The following is a 19976-nucleotide window of genomic DNA, read 5'->3' on the forward strand; positions in this document are numbered from 1 at the left end:
AGGTTTTTTTTTTGTATATCATACTCCCCACTAAGCATACCCTGTATCACTACAGGGCGTGATCATAGCTGCCAAGTCTCCCGTATTCCCCGGGAAATCCCCGTTTTTCCAGCTGTTCCTAGCTGAAAAAACGGATTTTTTTGTTTTCCCCCCGGTTTATTCTGGCGCGGCGGCCATTTTGGAACTGGGCGGAGCATGCTCAGAAGCGACTTTTGATGCTGCTCTGCCCAGTTGCAAAATGGCTGCAGTGCGACTTCTGGCGCGACGGCCATTTTAGAACTGGGCAAAGCAGCATTAAAAGTCACTTCTGAGCATGCTCCGCCCAGTTCCAAAATGGCGGCAGCGCTACTTCCGGCCTGCTACTTCCGGTCCAGTCCCTTATTTCTCCGACAGCAACTTGGCAGGTATGGGCGTGATACGTCATGGGTCGGGACAGGGTGGGGGCAGTCACAGGGATTAGCCACAGCAACGCGTGGCAGGGCCAGCTAGCAATAATAATAAAAAGAGTTCTTGGTTGTTGTTTTTTTTTAAAACACTGCCTGCATTACAGGGCAAGCAAACTGCAGCTAAACTGATTTCTGAGTGAACAACTGGGCTGGAGGTTGTAAGGATTTCGCCAGAGAATGTCTCAATTTCACAAGTAGATCTAATCAGACAACCCAGCCGGTTCCAGAATTCAGCCTGGTAAGTTTCACAACCCAGCTAGGAAACGTACCAGCTTGATCTTCCTTAGCTGCACTGCTTTACCATAGTCCAATTGCAAAAATAAAATAGTAATAATAATAATAAAATTAAGGAGTGTCTGCAGCACTGGTTTAGAGGACTACAAATTTACAGTACTTACTCAGAAGTAAGCCCTGCCACTTTCAATGCAGCCTACTAATTAGCTAAACTGAAGGTGGAAGAATCTTCAGTTCAGGAAGCGGTTATTGAAGGGGCTCAAGAGCCAGCACATCGGGGGACAAGAGTTTCGGAAATGGCTCTGGAACAAGAAATGCACAGTGGACCAATAGAAAAAGGGGGCGGGGCTCTCCAACGTCACCCACCTCCAGGGGCAACTCCTCACCCCCCTACTGTCATGAGATTCCCCCCCTGCAAAGGAGACTGCATTGCTATTCTGCTCTTAATGGATTTTCTGTGGGAAGGGGTGGAAAAACCAGACCGAAAATGAAATGGGGAATTCTAGCAGGTTTTAAATCTGTCAATGAGACGGGCAATTGCACACGAGAAGCCTTCTCTGGAAGCACCGAAAGGGCCTTGAATTGGGACCCACAGGAGATTCTGATGCTTGACTTAAAAGCATTAGGACCAAACTCAACAGGAACATCAGGCAATGAATAATGACAGACGCTCGACCCCAATCTATCCGTCACAGCCTACTAAGGATTCATTCATTCCCTCACACCATTTTGTTCTTATTAATACATTATTGTCAGGAAGCAAGGACGTCGCCAGGGAAGAGTTAATTGCATACTGTGGTGAGATCGGAGCACTGAATGTTTTACAGTGGGCATGAGAAACTTTTGGCTCTCCAGATGTTGCTCAGTGTCCAGTTCTGGGCATCAGAGTTTAAGAAGGATACTGACAAGCTGGAGCAGGGGCTGGCAAAAATTTTTAGCCACAGGCCGGTCCACTGTCTCTCACACCTTGTGGCGGGCCAGAGAAGCAGCACAGGGGTGGGGGAGAGCTGAAAGAAGAGGCGAGGGGTGCAACAAGTAGTCCTCCTGCTCACGCCCCAGCCGCTGCGCTTACCTCCCAGGGGCTGCAGCCGCCGCTTCTTCTCATGGGTAGGCAGAGCGAGCTCGTCCACTCCGCTCTCTGGCCCACAGGAGCAACAGGGTGGCGGGGGGGGGGAGGAGATGAGCGGCGCGAAAGAGCTGGCTCCGGAGAGGGACTGCTTAAAATGGCGCTCAGCCAACCCAGCCCAGACCCCTTCCTCTTCTAGGCAGGGCGGAGAGAATCCAGGAGGGAGGAGGTGCTGCCGTGTGTGTGTGTGGAAATGGAATGGCGCGGGGGGGGGGGGGATGGCACAGCCCAAACAAACAAGAATCCCCATGCCGATTCACGGACAGTCCGCGGGTCGGATTCTGAAGGCAATTGGGTCTGAACCGGCCCGCGGGCCTTAGTTTGCCGACCCCTGAGCTGGAGTATGTGCAGAGGATAATCAAGAGACTGGAAGGCATGCCTGATGAGGAACGGTTGAAGGAGCTGGGGATGTTTAGCCTGGAAAAGAGGAGACTTGAGAGGAGATATGAGAGCGATCTTCAAATATCTCAAGGGCTGTCACATGGAAGATAGAACGAGGTTGTTTTCCTCAGCTCTGGAGGGTTGGACTCGAACCCATGGCTTCAAGTTACAAGGAGATTCCAATTAAATCTCAGGAAAGCTTTCTGACAGTGAAAGCTATTCCATAGTGGAATGGACCCTCTCAGAAGGTGGGGAGGCTATGAAACAGAGTTTGGACGGTCATCCGTCAGGAATGCTTTAGCTATGATTCCTGCATTGCAGGGGGTTGGATTAGATGACCCTCGGGGTCCCTTCCAACTCCACAATTCTACGATTCCAACTGCAACTCCCATCATCCCTGGCTACTGGCCATGCTTGCTGCTGGGGGGTTTCAGTTTGACAACATCTGGAAGGCCAAAGGTTTCTCACACCCGTTCCAAAATATTGCATCAGGTTCCTCACCACACCTCTGGACATTATTGGAAGCCAGAAGGCGGCTCCAGATCTCGATTAGGTATATTTGATTTACCCACCCACCCAACACCCCACCCCAATTCCTTCCTGCCACCGTCTCACTCTGTCAGTTTCCTCTTTGACGGAGGGATGAGATGAGACGGGAGCTCGTTAGGGAGCTCGTGGCCTTCCAACTTGACTTTGATGAGGTGGTTGGCCAAAGCAAACTCGTCGTCGTCAAGCATCCCGTCCTTGTCGATGTCGGACAGTTTCCAGATCTTGCCCAAGACCGTGTTGGGCAGCTTGGACCTCACCATCTCCTTCTTCGCGTTGGCGCCGGTTACCTTGCCGTCCACCGGCGAAAGCGTGTAGAAGATCTCGTCGTACATGGGCTTGTCCCTGGCTACCACCCAGTTGGCGTCGTCGATCCCTTCCCCGGCGCCCTCGCCGTAGCCGTGGCCAAAGGGGCCGTGCAGGGTGCCCTCGAAGGCGCCCCCTTTCACCATCTGCACGGGGCGCTGAGACTCCTCCTGGCGCACCAGCACCATCAGCTGGGCAATGTCGCTGGCAAGCATGTCCTCGACGGCATCCAGCAGTTTGCTCTTCAAGGGCTGGAACTTACTGAAGTCTTGGCCCTGCAGCTGTTCCTGAAAGACAGAGCGATGGGCAATTATTCAGCGTTAAGAGAGGGGAGGGCAATCAACTAAGACTCCTGAGAAGTAGCTCTCAAACGTTTTCCCTCTGGAATAAACATTCACCACACCGATTTTTTAATTGGCAAGAAATACTTTTTGGGGGTGGGGGTGGGGGGGAACAACTCCTAGCAGTGCTTGGTTTTGAAAATATACCTATCCATACCTGGCAGATTTAATGAGAGATGTGAACTGGCTTTTGCAGGGGAATCTCATTTAAATTACAGGTGAAACTCGGAAAATTAGAATGTCGTCGAAAAGTGCATTTATTTCAGTTCATAATGCAACTTAAAAAGGTGAAACCAATATATGAGATAGATGCATGACATGCAAAGCAAGTTATGTCAAGCCTTTATTGGTTGTTATTGTAATTATTTGTCATTAGGCGGGTCAATTATAAATGGAATGTAATTAACGAAATGTAATAAAGGGTAAAGGGGCCCCTGACCATCAGGTCCAGTCGTGTCCGACTCTGGGGTTGCAGCGCTCATCTCGCTCTATAGGCCGAGGGAGCCGGCGTTTGTCCGCAGACAGCTTCCGGGTCATGTGGCCAGCATGACAAAGCTGCTTCTAGCAAACCAGAGCAGCACACGGAAATGCCGTTTACCTTCCCGCCGGAGCGGTCCCTATTTATCTACTTGCACTTTGATGTGCTTTCGAACTGCTAGGTGGGCAGGAGCTGGGACCGAGCAACGGGAGCTCACCCTGTTGCAGGGATTCGAACCGCCGACCTTCTGATCAGCAAGCTCTAGACTCTGTGGTTTAACCCACATAGCGATGTTTATTTTTGTTTATTATTGTATTATTGCAACTATTTGTTTTATTACAGTGGAATTTCCAAAAGAAAGCATTTGTAAAAATTAAAAGAAAAAGAAAAAATAGGAAGTTGCATTACTGAAATAAATGCACTTTTCGATGATGTTCTAATTTTCCGAGTTTCACCTGTAGGTCTGACTTGAAACAAACTAACTCCCACCCCCTCATCAGCACAAATAAGCCTTTCTCTTTTCTGATCTTTCCTGTTTGTCGGAGTTGAAAATCCTTGTTCACGGCAATTTGTTGTGGAGAAGCACAGAACGGCCAATGCTCTTGAAGAGAGGCATGGGTACTGTTTCGTGCCACCACCGAGAAGGCCCTCTGCCTGGTTCCCTGTAACTTGGCTTCTCGCACTGAGGGAACCGCCAGAAGGCCCTTGGGCGCTGGACCTCATGGAATTAATCAATTCTATGATTAATCTGACTCTGCAATTTGGAAGGCAGGCTGTGCTTCCCCCCGCCTCCCCAGAACGATAATCTGAACTGAAAATGAGAGTTCCCTTCTGGGCGAAAGCATTCCCTTCCAAACCGGAACGTTCTAGCCGAGGTGGGCAGCAAAGTTCATCTTTGCCTTAGACCTCCCTCTGTGCAAGTGAAACTGAGGAGTTTTCCGTCCCTGTTCTCAGATGCTCTTTGTTTTTCCTGGCACTCACTTGCATCTTCTTCAGGTTGGGAAAGTCTCCCGGTGAAATCTGGTGCTCCCGCTCGATGCGTCCGTAGATCTCGCCCAAATTGTTCACGAGCTCTTTCTTCTTGTTATCTTTCCCAAACACCGACGGCATTTCTTTCTTAAGGGAGCTAATGATGTAAGCATGGACCTAAGGACATCACAGAAGGGAGGTGTAAATACTTTGGGTTTTTTTAAGACAACAACAACAACAATGGCATCGCTACAACATTTCTAGTCTATAATGCTCACGTATTTCCAGAACCTCGACCAGAGCCAGGGCCTTTTCAACACTGGCTCCGATCTGGTGGAACGCTCTGTCTCATGAGACCAGGGCTCTGCGGGACCTGATTTCTTTCCACAGGGCCTGTAAGGCAGAGTTGTTCCACCTGGCCTTTGGCCTGGAATCAACTTGATCCCCTCCCCCTTTTTCCTTCTGTGATGGAACTCATATTTGGGGACTTCCCTGGCTTTTTCTGGCCCATGTAGGGCCAGTCTGGATAGTTGGCCTGGTGAAGATCTGACATTTTCTCCCCCAAACAGGTTTTGATATGAGTTTCTATCGAAATGAGGCTGCATTTTAATGTTGTATTTAATCTTGTTTCTAAGCTGTATTTTAATCAATTGCTTTATATCCGGTGTTAGCCACCCTGAGCCAGTCTTGGCTGGGGGGGGGGCGGTCGGTAAATAAATAAATAAATAAATAAATAAATAATAAACAACTATGGGCAACTCATTCTCATCCGATTCTCCATCCCTCCTGCCCAAGTATTCTCCTCCATTTCTGCAAGGAACTCAAGGTGTTCCCCTTTTAATCCCAACAGCCCTGCAAGGTGGGTTACGCTAAGAGACAACAGCTCATCCAAGGAGCTTCACAGCTGCGTCAGAATTTGTCTCTCGTCTCCCAGGTCCTAGTCTGGCTTTCTAGCCCAGTTTTTCTTGGACCTGGGTCCCTGATAACCTCAGGCATGTTGGGCATGTTCCCCAAAGCATCTTTTTATGGGGCTGATGGGATCTGCGGTCCAAAATATCTGGAAGACCTCTGGTTAGCGAATGGTGCACTAAGTCACACACTGGTTCTCAGGTAGACACAGTTCAATTTCTATTTTTATTTTGCATGTTTCTGAGCAGGACGCGTGATGAAACCGATGCCTTGCAACACTCAGTTGCAAAATACTTGTTCCGTCGTGACATTTCCTGAGAGCTTTGAACGCATCACAGTCCCTTAGATCAAGCTATCCTGAGTTTCATGACGAGGACAAATGGAAAAAAGGGGTGGAACGCAGCCCGTAACTGCAAAATTACAGCGGTACCTCGGTTTTTGAATGTCTCCATTGATGAATGTTCCGGAACTCGAACGCCGAAAACCCGGAAGTAAATGCTTCCGTTTTTTGAACGCGCCTCGGTAGTCGAACGGCTTCCACTGAGGTACCACTGAATTTTTTTCTACATTTTCTCTGTAAATCTGCAGGCCGCCCTTTGCGCCTCAGTTTTCGAACATTTCGGAAGCTGAATGGTCTTCCGGAATGGATTACGTTCGAAAACCGAGGTTCCGCTGTATAACCAGAGCCAGTGTGATGTGGCGCTTAGAGCAGCCTTTCTCCAGCTGCTGCCAGACTACAACTCCCACCATCCCTGACCACTGGTCCTGGAAGCTAGGGAAGATGGGAGTTGTAGTCCGACAGCAGCCGGGGACCCAAGTCTGAGGAATGCTGGGCTAATCTCTGGGACAGTGGGCAGAGAAAAGCTTTCCTTGTACACCTGCTTCTGAAAATCCCTTCAGGAATAGGCCACTGGGGAGAGAGAGGAAGGGAGACAGACAGACAGACATTCACCTTGGCTAGCCTTGCCCGCTTAATGAGGTCATTCAGTTTCCGGAGGGCTGCGTTTCGGGGCAGGCTTTGGATGTCTCTGAAGAGGTCCTGCTCCTCCGCCTCAAAGAGCTTGCGGTTATCAGGGATGAGCAGCGGGTGAGACCAGAAGGAGCCGATGTAGACCCTGATCACCTCGGGCGTGTTGACGATCTTCCCCAACGACCACATGAGCGCCCCGTAGACCCGCATGAGCTGCTGGGTCTCGATCTGGTCCGCCTTGTTGAGCACCACCCTCATCTTGTCCTCGTGGTTCTTCAGGGCTTTGATGACCTCGGAGAACTCGTCCGAGATGTCCAGCTTGTGGGCGTCGAAGAGGAGGATGATGCGGTCCACCCGCTCGGCAAACCACTCCAGGACGGCAGCAAAGTCGTAACCTATGGTGGGGCAGGGGAGACGAGGGGAGTCCCGTAAGAACACCAGCAATGGCTCCCTTGGTTGGAGCGTGGTGCTCAAAACGCTAAGGTCATCCTCATAATAAGGGGCAGCTGCATATTCCTGCACTACAGGGGGTTGGACTAGATGACCCCAGGGGGTCCCTTCCGGCTCTATGATTCTATGAACACAGGAGCTGCCATGGGAGCAAGGGGGTGCCTTTTCAGCTCAGGCTAGTTTGCCAGCTACGACCCCTTTGGGGCAGAAATGACTTGGCCCCTGTGCTCCATTGCTCTGTCTGGTAGCTTCCATTTTTAAAAATAATTTTAAGTTACAAATATTCACATTCATACAAATAAAAAGTGCAAAAAACATACATTGATCATCGACTTCCCTTCCCACCCCAACCCCCCCGGTTCATTCCAGTTATCCTCTGTGGCTACATATTCAAGTTGTTCCATATTCATTCTCTCTCGCTATCTTACAACTTAATTACACACTGCTGAATTTACTCTATTCCTGCTAAGGTTTTAACTTGTTTACAGTGATTCTTCAAATATTCTGCAGACATTTCCCACTCTTCCTGAAATGCTCTTTCTTCCTGATCTCTTAGTCCACCAGTTAACCTTGCCATTTCTGCATATTCCATCAATTTTGTTTGCCATTCTTCCTTCGCCGGTACTGTCAGTTTGCATTTCTAGGTGCAGAAAAGTATCGATCTGATGTGCAGAGATCTTTCCTATTCTAATTAATTCAGAAGGGTCCTGGAAGCTTCTCTGGGTGAAAGAAACAAGCAGAAGGTTCCTGGTGTTTGGGTTATTCCTTCAGAAAGTCTAGTTGGTGTAATCTGTTTCTGTTATCTCTTTCTGTCAAGGTCATGCTGACTATAATAATAAGGCCAGGAGGAGCCTGGGCGTCACTTTCTCTTTCCACCTCTTCCTCCTGGTGTGGTGGTTAAGAGCGGTAGACTCCTAATCTGGGGAACCGGGTTCGCGTCTCCGCTCCTCCACATGCAGCTGCTGGGTGACCTTGGGCTACTCACATTTCTCACAGAGTGTTTGTTGTGGGGGAGGAAGGGAAAGGAGAATGTTAGCCGCTTTGAGACTCCTTCGGGTAGTGATAAAGCGGGATATCAAATCCAAACTCTTCTTCTTCTTCTGTACATAGTGTTAAGGTTTAGACCAGGCATCCCCAAACTGCGGCCCTCCAGATGTTTTGGCCTACAACTCCCATGACCCCTAGCTAACAAGACCAGTGGTCGGGGAAGATGGGAATTGTAGTCCAAAACATCTGGAGGGCTGAAGTTTGGGGGTGCCTGGTTTAGACTTACCGGTGAAACTCGGAAAATTAGAATATCGTCGAAAAGTGCATTTATTTCAGTAATACAACTTATTATTTTTTATTTTTACAAACACTTTCTTTTGGAAATTCCACAGTAATAAAACAAATAGTTACAATAATACAAAAATAAACATTGCTATTACATTTCGTTAATTACATTCCATTTATAATTGACCTGCCTAATGACAAATAATTACGATAACAACAAATAAAGGCTTGACATATCTTGCTTTGCATGTCATGCATCTATCTCATATATTGGTTTCACCTTTTAAGTTGCGTTACTGAAATAAATGCACTTTCAGACGATATTCTAATTTTCCGAGTTTCACCTGTATTATAAGTTATTGTAAGTTTAAGTTAAGTCTGCTGCAACTGGATTTCTGATGGACAGGGCGAATTCTGAATATGTATTGGATTTGTGACCATCCTGCTCATTTGCCTTCAGTAGCAGTAAAACTCTGCTGGATAAAATAGTCATTGCCTCTGGTCTATTTTCTGGGGATCATGCAACGTGTTTAAGGTTTTTTTTTGTTTTAAACAATTTTTATTTGATTTTACAAATATAATTTTATAACAGTCCAAATTCCTATCCATCTACTGTACAGTAATACCTTGGGTTACGAACGCGATCCGTTCCGGAACGCAGTTCGTAACCCGAATAGTTCGTAAACCGAACGCAATGGGCGCCGCCATTTTGCGCATGCGCAAAGCGCAATTGTTGCGATTTTCGCGCTTTGCGCATGCGCAGATCGCGCGATCGCGCGCGCACCGCTTTTGCGCACGCGCGCGGGGCGAAAACACTTCCGGGTTTGCGCAGTTCGTAACCCGAACTGTTCGCAAACCGAGGTGGTCGTAACCCGAGGTACGACTGTATAGAGATTACTCTGAATCTTGAGACTTCCCCCCCATCCCCTCCACGGGTCCTATTGTCAACATTTAAAACTGTGTATTATTCCATAGTCTATATCAGGGGTGGCCAACTTCCAAGAGACTGGAAGTTAAAAACTGGCAGTTAAACGGAGTTAAAAACTGGCAGTGATCTACCCCCTTTTGGGGGGTTCAGGTCAAAGTTGTTGAGCTTTTTTATGAAGGAAAGCCCTGTTTTTTTGGGTTCATGTAAAAGTTGTTGAGCTTCTTTAGTTTAGGAAGGAAGCGATACTGAGCTTTTTTTTTTAGGAAGAAAATCCCTGTTTTTGGTGGTTCAGGTCATTTTAGGGGTACAGGGCAAAGTTGTTGAGGTTTTTTTTAGGGGAGCCAAAGTATTTTAGCTTCTCGGGGGGGGGGGGGGAGCCACTGATCTACCGGTGATCTACCACGGACATCCAGTGATCTACCGGTAGATCACGATCTACCTGTTGGACATGCCTGGTCTATATTTTATATCCCTCTGTATTTTTATCCATAACATTTGTTACATTATAAGTGAGATTAAAATCCTGCTAATGTTTTCATCTGCTTGCAATGGTCTCCTAAATAAATTATAAATTTCTCCCATTCTTTTTTTAAAGTTCCTGTCCTCTTGGTTCCTGAGTTTTCCATTCAGCTTTGCCATTTCAGCATAGTCCATCAGCTTAGCTGGCCAAACAACCCAAACCAAACAACGCGCTTAAGTTTTTGCTCTGCTAACTATATGTCGGGAGTTCTGCTCCGGATCAATATTGAATAGAATTCCACGACAGGTACTGTACTGCTCCCCTCTGGAAGCTTCCAGATTGGGTTATTGCAATGCAGTCCGCATGGGCTGGCCTTGAAGGCTACTAAGGAACTTCAGCTGGACCCAAACTGGTTAGGGTTCCCTGTACATCTCATATAACACCTGTTTTAAAACAGCCGCACCAGTCGCCGGTTCATTTCCAGGCGCAATTCAAGGTTCTCGTGCCTTTGTAACGCAGTGGTACCTTGGTTCTCAAACTTAATCCGTTCCGGAAGTCCGTTCCAAAACCAAAGCACGCTCTCCCACAGAAAGTAATGCAAAAATGGAATAATCCGTTCCAGACTTTTAAAAACAACCCCTAAAATAGCAATTTAACATGGACTTTACTATCTAACAAGACCACTGATCCGTAAAATGAAAGCAATAAACAATGTACTGCAGTGACGCAATCAATCAGTAGCTGAACTGGGTTCCCACACAGTCACAAAAACAAAATCAAAAAGAGCCGCAAATACAAAAACGCAAAATAAATAGCAAAAACAGACAGGCGGCAGCGCAACACTCCAAACGGAAGTGCGGCACTCAAATCGGAAGCGTTAACACTCAAAACGGAGCACGTTCGGCTTCTGAAGAAGTTTGCAAACCGGAACACTTACTTCCGAGTTTGCAGTGTTTGGGTTCCAAGTTGTTTGAGTACCAAGGCGTCTGAGAGCCAAGGTACCACTGTATATAAAGGTGCAAAATTGTGCATGCCCTGCCTAGCCAGGAACTGCCGCTCTGGGGTGAGAGCTGCTTCTTATTTCTCCAAAGGAAAAACTTAATAAACAGCAGAAAAGGACAGGGAACGCCTTGGCTGCAGCGAATCCCAAAGGAAAATTGCACAAGCAGTTTTCACAGCCCTGCATCTGCCCTGCTTTTCTCAGCCAAAGGGAGAAGAGCTGCCTGCATGTCAGGCTTCCAGAACTAACATTTGCATTAAGACAAAGAAGCGCAGGGCATGTCCCGGGTTCAGGTCTCGCTCAAGGGCTCGTTGTACGACCCACATTCAGATCTCTCCACGTTACTGCATAGGAGGGGATCATTTTGGCTCAATTGCAGCAGCTGGATACATATATAATAATAATAACTGTAGAGTTGGAAGGGACCCCATAAAAATCACTCCGAAAAGAAGAGGAATGATTATGCTTTGGGATTCTGAACGATTTCACCAGTATTAAGAAAGGGAACTAAGCTTCTCTCTCTCTCTCTCTCTCCAAAATATTCCAGTCTTGACCCCCAATAATTTGTTGGTTTTGCAACCATACCGAATCTGTCAACAATGACAGATTTTTCTAATTTCTTCGGACAGTGACGCTTCAAAGGCAAACTGGCTAAAAGTGCTCTCAATGTTGGCACAAGCTGCTGATCAAACAGGCCTAGGAAAGGTTTTCTGGCAAGGCTAAGTCAGTGCTAAGCAAAAGCACCACTCCCATTCTTAATTGTTCCAAGAACAGACCAGTTAAATGGTTGACATAAGGAGACGGACAACGTGTATCCTCTAGCGGGAGCAATACTAACATTAAGACTCACTAACTCAGGCCTTCGCCAACCTGGTGCCCTCTAGGTGTTTTTGACTACTACTCCTATTAGTCTGCTGATTTTCTGCTGCTAGTAGCACCGAGATCTCCTCCACGCAGTCATTTAGTGAGTGAGCACCTGAGCATATGCAGAGTGCTCAGAATTTGCTGTTGCCATAATGCCCACATGCTCTCACCTTTACTTGGCTCACAGAAGGCCTCTTTTCCAAAGGGTCCCTGGCATTTAAATCAAATTGATTTAAATCACGATTTGAATCACTAGCCAGCAAGACTTGATTTAAATCATTTTTTTTTTTACAGAAAGACTCATTCTTGCTGGTATAATCTTCATATTTACAATCAGATGAAAGTTTCAGTTTTTGGAACAATAAGTTTTCAGAGTAGTTTTTACAGTTATATCAAAAATTACTGGTTTGGTTATGCTACTAGAGCAAAAAGAACATTTGTTTAAAGAAGGTTGGAAAACGTTTATGGAATAAATGGGGGGAAATTGTGTGCACTTGAAAAGGTTGGCAGCATTAAGTTCAATTCAACAGTGTAATAAATAAGTCTTGATGGAAGTAATAACGGAATGCTGAATGGCTTAGTTTATATGAAATATACATGGATTTATGCTACGCAGAACGAACCATGGAAAGAGCAGAAGGGAAGTCATTGATATTTGAAGGTTGTCAAAATGAATATTCTAAATTGTAAAACAGAAAATTTCATTAAAATTATATATATGAGAATGAGAGATGAGTCCGGCCGGGGGAGTGTCACGGCTGTCTCCCCTCCCTTTTCCTGGTCTTTAAGAACCAGAAGAGGCATGAAAAGCGCAGAGGAAATATTGGCAATGCACAATTCTCTCCCTGGAAAGAAGGGGATTTCTTCTTCTTGGACTTCGACAAAGATGGCGTGTGTGACGCAGCCACATTTTCAGCCATTGAGAGCAGAGCAGAGAGAGAGAGAGAGAGAGAAAGTGGAAGCAGAGGTGCTGGGTTTGACTGGTTTGCAACAGGAAGAAGGAAGAAACAAATGGATAATAAACAGGAAATTTATAGAATGCAAGCTCCTCTTGCAGAAATAAAATCCATTAAATGTGCAATTACGAACGAAAGTCAAGAAATCAATGGCTGCTGAACGAAGGAGCAAGATCAGAACTGTTGTAATTGGATTAATCAAGATTATGGAAGCAGAAAGAAGTAAGAATTTGGCACCCTGAAATCCAGGCACACAGGAAGTCACCCAAAATAGTTTAATTTGGACTTTGAATAATTAGCTCTTTTAATTTTATTGTAAGTTGGTATTGTGATAATGTGGCATTTTTTGGATTATTGTAATTGAAAATTAAAAAATATATATATTAATAAAAAAAGAAGGGGACTTAGGCAGCTGGGGAAAGGCAGCGATCTTCAGTCTCTGCAACTGCCCCACAGGGGCAAGACGTACGGAAGAAGATTTGCTGTGCTCACTCGAATCATAGAGTTGGAAGAGACCACAAGGGCCATCCAGTCCAACCCCCTGCAACTGCCCCACAGGGGCAAGACGTATGGAAGAAGATTTGCTGTGCTCATTCGAATCATAGAGTTGGAAGAGACCACAAGGGCCATCCAGTCCAACCCCCTGCCAAGCAGGAAACACCATCAAAGCATTCTTGACAGACGGCTGTCAAGCCTCTGCTTAAAGACCTCCAAAGAAGGAGACTCCACCACACTCCTGCCCTGGCACTCCTGTGCAGATCCTGTGTTTCCCTCCTAATAATTTACTTTATGTGATTTACTGCCTTCTGCATGCAAAGCCAGTGAGCTCTTCTTCAAACAGACAGATGGGTTGGCTAAAAGATCTTCCCAGACTGTCCCCGCGTCCCACAGAAGGAGAAACGTTCTTGCTCCGGAGTCCGTAAGCGGTTCAGAGGCCGAAGGAGGGACAGACGACCTTCGCAAAGAGGAACCTTGATGAATTTCCAGAGTCTGCCGGTCTCTCCCACCTTCAAGGACGACTGGAAAGGTCAGGAGGACTCGCCAAAGTGGGTCAAGCCTCATTTCACACACAGGCCTGGCTCACTAATGAGCGTAGAAAAGTGACATTTGGAACGAGAAATCCAGGCCAACAGAGTGAGCAATATCAAGGGTGTCAGGGGCCGAGGCAATTATCGATAGACCCCGAGAGGGAAACCTATTTATAGCCGAACAAACACGGGCGACAGCTATTTATAGAAAACGTTTTTTCTTTTAAATACCCGAGAAGGCACCCCTGGCACCAGCTGCTATTCAACGTGGCATTGGAGTGAAACTTTGCTCAGCCAGGGGTTCAAACAGCCACAAAGGATGACTTTAAACCCTGAACAAGATTTTATTTTTTGAAGCAAGGACGTGGGATTACTTCTTTATGGATGGATGTAAAAGGATTTCCCGAGTGAAACCAAGACAAAAAGATACACGTCGCTATAAAGATGTTTGAAGCTGTGGATGCTTCAGGGAAGGTTGAGGGAGTTCGGAGAATCGTAGAGTTGGAAGGTACCCCAAAGGTCATCCAGTCCAACCCCCTGCGCTGGGAGTTGGGGATGTTTAGCTTGGAGAAGAGATGACTATTGGATTGTTGTAATATTTTTGTTTAAGTTGTCTGTTGTCGCTTCAGCTTTCTACACACCGGTTAAGGGATATTTTAAATACAGTGTTTCTCATATTATAAGACATGTCTTATATTAATTTTTTTCTCAAAAAAACACGACATGGCTTATTTTCGAGGGATGTCTTATTTTTTTAAAAAAGTGCACGCGGGCGCTGTTTGCCGGGCTTGTCAAGCCCAGCAAACAGCGCCCGCCGATCTTCGGTGACAGGCGGGGGTGGGCGGAGAGCGGAGAACGATCTCCGCTTCCCCCCCCCACCCCCGCCTGTCACACAGGACAGGTCCGAAGATCGGCGGGCGCTGTTTGCCGGGCTTGTCAAGCCCAGCAAGGAGCGCCCGCCGATCGTTGGTGACAGGCGGGGGTGGGGGGAGAGCGGAGAACGATCTCCGCTTCCCCCCCACCCCCGCCTGTCACACAGCACAGGGCCGAAGATCGGCGGGCGCTGTTTGCTGGGCTTGTCAAGCCCAGCAAGGAGCGCCCACCGATCTTTGGTGACAGGCGGGGGTGGGGGGAGAGCGGAGAACGATCTCCGCTTCCCCCCACCCCTGCCTGTCACACAGGACAGGTCCGAAGATCGGCGGGCGCTGTTTGCCGGGCTTGTCAAGCCCAGCAAACAGCGCCCGCCGATCTTCGGTGACAGGCGGGGGTGGGGGGAGAGCGGAGCACGATCTCCGCTTCCCCCCCACCCCCGCCCGTCATACAGCACAGGGCCGAAGATCGGCGGGCGCTGTTTGCCGGGCTTGTCAAGCCCAGCAAACAGCGCCCGCCGATCTTCGGTGACAGGCGGGGGTGGGGGGAGAGCGGAGCACGATCTCCGCTTCCCCCCCACCCCCGCCCGTCACACAGCACAGGGCCAAAGATCGGCGGGCGCTGTTTGCCGGGCTTGTCAAGCCCAGCAAACAGCGCCCGCCAATCTTCGGTGACAGGCGGGGGTGGGGGGAGAGCGGAGAACGATCTCCGCTTCCCCCCACCCCTGCCTGTCACACAGCACAGGTCCGAAGATCGGCGGGCGCTGTTTCCCGGGCTTGTCAAGCCCAGCAAGGAGCGCCCGCCGATCTTCGGCTCTGTCCCCCGATGCGCTACGGCTCGGGGAAGCAGGCAGGAAGCTCCTGCTGGGTCCCGCGCCTTCGCCTCTCGCTCGGTCGGGGCTTTGCGATAGTGCTTATTTTCGGGGTATGTCTTATTTTTCACCAACCCTTTGAAATCCTGTCATGGCTTATTTTTCGGGGATGCCTTAAAATATGAGAAACACGGTACATGAAGCGATGTAGAAATGGTGTGAATAAATAAAAAAACTGTATACACTGGTTTTACAGATACAATAAATAAATAAAAGATATCAAATGTATTTCTTTCTCTCTCTCTCTGTACACAGCCACCATGTTTTCAAACGGTGGCAAGTTTATAAGTTCATTAAAGAAATAAATTCCACTAAAGAGAGCAGTAAAATCCGGCATGCCATCCGGATTTCCCTGCTCTGGGATCGAACTTAATCATTAGTCCCCAAGTGCACCCCAAAGCCAATCCTGTAAAGACTGGAAATCATTAAGAGACTATGCTGAGCAATACCTACTGGGCTGGTGAGTTTATAAGGTTTGAAACCAGATTTAAGCTACGTCCCAGAGAGGAAATGGACCCTTGTCCCCGTCAGTTTGCATTTCTTAGTGCTACTTAATTCAAGTGGGTTCTGGGAGCTTCTCTGTGTGAAAGAAGCAAGCAGAAGGTTCATGGTGTTTGGGTTATTCCTTCAGAGAAGCTGAGGACAGCTGCCTTAAAGTGGTCTCTTATCTCTTTCACTCAAGGTCATGACGACTATAATAATAAGGCCAGAAGAAGCCTGGGCTTCACTTTCTCTCTATCTCTTTTCCTTTTGGTGTGGTGTTCTGCACATGTGTTAAGCTTCAGACTTATTATTTATACCCCGCCACTCTGGGCGGCTTCCAACAAATACCAAAATACATTAAAATATCACAGATTAAAAACTTCCCTAAACAGGGCTGCCTTTAGGTGTTTTCTAAATGTCAGGTAGTTGTTTATCTCCTCCAATGGGAGGGCGTTCCACAGGGCGGGCGCCACTACCAAGAAGGCCCTCTTCCTGGTTCCCTGTAGCTTTGCTTCTCGCAGTGAGGGAACCGCCAGAAGGCCCTCAGCGCTGGATCTCAGTGTCTGGGCTGAATGATGGGGGTGGAGACGCTCCTTCAGGTACACTGGACCGAGGCCATTTAGGGCTTTAAAGGTCAGCACCAACACTTTGAATTGTGCTCGGAAACGTACTGGGAGCCAATGTAGGTCTCTTAGGGCCGGTGTTATGTGGTCTCGTTATTGTAAGTTTAAGTTAAGTCTGCTGCAACTGGATTTCTTATGGACAGGGCCAATCCTAAATGTACTGGATTTGTGACCATTACAGTGATGCCTCCCATTGCAGACGGGATCCGTTCCGGAACTCCGGTCGGATCCCGAGGTTTCCACAACGGGAGGTGCCTGTTCTGCGCATGCGTGAGTGGCAAAACCCGGAAAAATATTTCCGGGTTTGCTGCTTTCGCAACCCAAAGTAAGGCGACGTTCTACTGTATGCTCATTTGCCTTCAGTAGCAGTAGCGCCCTGCTGGACGACGTATCAATTGCCTCTGGTCTATTGTTTGGGAACTCTGTAACCTGCTTAAACTTTTACTCCTCAGCAACGACAGTCCCATCCACAGAAGCTGCTCCTTTCACTTTACCTCGGCTGATTCTCTGCTTCTCCCCGGAAAGGATCCCCGGTGTGTCGATCACGCTGATGCTCTCCAGGACCGGATTTGGCAGCTGCGCACAAACGAATCTAAGGGGGGGGGGGAAGCAGGAGAAAAAGGTCACACTGAAGTAATGCAAGTAACAGAACATGGATAATATACAGTATGGGATGAGAATTAAGTCTTGGCCCACTGGTTTTCCTCTGGCGTTCTCCACTGAAAAGCATTCCATGTGCTGAAGATTAAAGGTAAAGGGCCCCCTGACCATTAGGTCCAGTCGCGGACGACTCTGGGGTTGCGGCACCCATCTCTCTTTACAGGCCGAGGGAGCCGGCGTACAGCTTCCAGGTCATGTGGCCAGCATGACAAAGCCACTTCTGGCAAACCAGAGCAGCACACGCGGAAATGCTGTTTACCTTCCTGCCGGAGTGGTACCTATTTATCTACTTGCACGTGCTTTCAAACTGCTAGGTTGGCAGGAGCTGGGACCGAGCAACGGGAGCTCACCCTGTCACGGGGATTCGAACCGCCAACCTTCAGATCAGCAAGCCCTAGGCCTCAGTAAAAACAAGCCCAATAGTGTGGCCCAGTGGCTAGATTGTTAGACTAGGACCTAAGAGACCTGGGTTCGAATTTCCACCTGGTCATGAAGCTCCCTGGGTGACCTTGGGCCAGTCATAGTCTTTCTGCCTAGCCTACCTCACAGTGTTGTTGTTGTGGATTAACTGAGTGTATGCCACCTTGAGCTCCTTGAAAAATAGGTCGGGTGTTAACCCAGCAGATAAAAACAATGAAATCAAGACGGAAAAATTCATCCTGAAATCCAAACACGGCAACAGCTGATCATTTAATGCTCTGCATGGCAAACTTCACCAAGGCCGGCCTCGTATGTAACAGGCAGGCAGCAGAATCTCTCTTTCCCTTTAATACGAGCCTCCTGGGTTTGGCCCTGATGTTTTGAAAGGAAGTGTTCTTGATTATTTAGCTGTGCAAACAATAAATCAGATCTAGGCCCCCTGCTACGAGTTGTCTTCCACCACACTCTGTACCCTCTTCTGACAGTTAAAAGGCAGCTGTGGAGAAAAACGTTTTCATGTGTTAAATTTAGGGTTTGTTTGTCCTGCTTTTAAGCCTTTGCCCCTGCAGGAGTCCGACCTGCTAGTTATCATCTGAGAGTGCGCTGGGGCTAAGTAAATGCCAGAAAAGTCAGGAGGCAAATTTGGCCAGGGACAAAGGCACAGGAAAAAAAACATTGTTCCTTTGACGCTTGCCTCAAAACAGTGTGTGTGCGCACACACACACACACACACACACACACGAAAACTGTTCGAAGCGTCATTAGAATCAAAGATAAACTAAAAACTTGATTAAAGCACACATCGGCATTCTACCTATCTGGATTGGCTGGCCTAAAGAAGAATGTTTGTGTTATTGAGCTATAAATCTGATCATATAGACTGCATTGTATAATTCTGACTGTGTGGCTTAGCCCCATATTTCTGGGATGCTTTTCCCCCTAAAATGCTTTTCTCTTTGCCTCTATGCCTCTGTGCGCCAAAGGGGAAGCCAGACAGAATGCTAAGCTATCAAGGCCGGATGAGCTGGCCCTGTCTGATGCGCAGTCTTACTCAAGGCTGCTGGAAGTTGCTAGCTTGACGCGTAAACTGAAGGCTAAAGGCTTTGTTAAGCCAGCATGTGTTTACGCACAGGACCGGACACAGGAAGATCCATATATGTACTTGTGGCCCCCTTGCGTGCGCACATTTACAGGGAGGGGGAAAGGAGCGCAAAGAAGTGTATAAGAAGCTTTGCAATTTGTGTTTCTTGTCGTGAGCTGATCACCTTGAGTCTCTTATTGTTGTTGTTGTTTAGTCGTGTCCGACTCTTCGTGACCCCATGGACCATAGCATGCCAGGCACTCCTGTCTTGCACTGCCTCCCGCAGCTTGGTCAAACTCGTGTTCGTAGCTTCGAGAACACTGTCCAACCATCTTGTCCTCTGTCGTCCCCTTCTCCTAGTGCCTCTTATTAATAAGAATTAAATTCTTTCTCTGAATTCAACCCCGGTGTCTTATTGACTATCTCTGTCCTGCCTGGGTGCAACTGTCTTAAAGGACCCTTAGTAGCTGATAAGGCTACAGTAGCAGGTGCCAAAAAGAGAAAACAAGGGGAGGCACCTGCCGCCTGATGTCAATAGGCAAGGAGTTCCCTGTGTTGCATTCTAAAGCAGCTCTCGAGAGCAGAGCGCTCCTCACTGACCTGTTCAAGAAGGCGTTGCCGAAGGCATTCAGCTTCCTGAAAGGCTTCTTGGGATCCACCACCAGCGCGTTCCCGGGAATGATGCCTTCCACGTCGCCCTGCATCACAGCAATGAAGGAGTCCGTCGTGGGCTCTGGACCGATCCTCATGCCGGGGAACTCTTGCTCGAGAAGGTACCTAGGAACAGACGTAAAAGCATGAGAGGGGGTGCCACTGCTTCCACTTAAGACGCAGCGTGCTCAGAGGGGTTGCCGCTAGTTGCAAATCTGATGCTAGGCGATGCCAAGCTCTCCTTTAGCAGGCAGCTACTAACCCATGTGAAACGCCAAGCTGTAATTTATTAAATTGTGATTTATTTGATCAAACCCTGCTGAGTGTCTTAATTCGAAGCCATGGTTTGCTGCTGGCCTTACAAACCCTGGTTTGTTTTAATCATGGGTAGGCAAAATAAGGCCTGGGGGCCGGATCTGGCCCAATCACCTTCTCAATCCAACCCGCGTGTTTTTACATGAGTAGAAAGTGCCTACATTCTATATCAGGGGTCAGCAAACTTTTTCAGCAGGGGGCCGGTCCATTGTCCCTCAGACCTTGTGGGGGGCGGGACTATATGTAGAAAAAAATATATGAATGAATTCCTATGCCCTACAAATAACCCAGAGATGCATTTTAAATAAAAGAACACATTCTATTCATGTAAAAATACC

At 47.8% G+C, this 19976-nt stretch overlaps 1 protein-coding gene across 1 annotated transcript in view; it reads right to left on the bottom strand.

Annotated features, from left to right (window-relative positions):
* Positions 1-1364: 1364 nt before the first annotated feature.
* Positions 1365-19976, bottom strand: part of LOC118091640 (EH domain-containing protein 3) — a 29455-nt gene continuing 10843 nt past the window's right edge. The window contains exons 2-6 of the mRNA XM_035128747.3: positions 19273-19449; positions 17006-17103; positions 6689-7101; positions 4840-5004; positions 1365-3326 (exon numbers count right to left, since the gene is read on the bottom strand). Coding sequence (XP_034984638.1) covers positions 2799-3326; positions 4840-5004; positions 6689-7101; positions 17006-17103; positions 19273-19449 — 1381 coding nt within the window. The 3' untranslated portion in view covers positions 1365-2798. The remainder of the gene's footprint in view (positions 3327-4839; positions 5005-6688; positions 7102-17005; positions 17104-19272; positions 19450-19976) is intronic.

Source organism: Zootoca vivipara, chromosome 11 (assembly GCF_965207765.1).
Source record: "Zootoca vivipara chromosome 11, rZooViv2.hap1.1, whole genome shotgun sequence".
In the NCBI taxonomy this organism is placed as follows: Eukaryota; Metazoa; Chordata; class Lepidosauria; order Squamata; family Lacertidae; genus Zootoca; species Zootoca vivipara.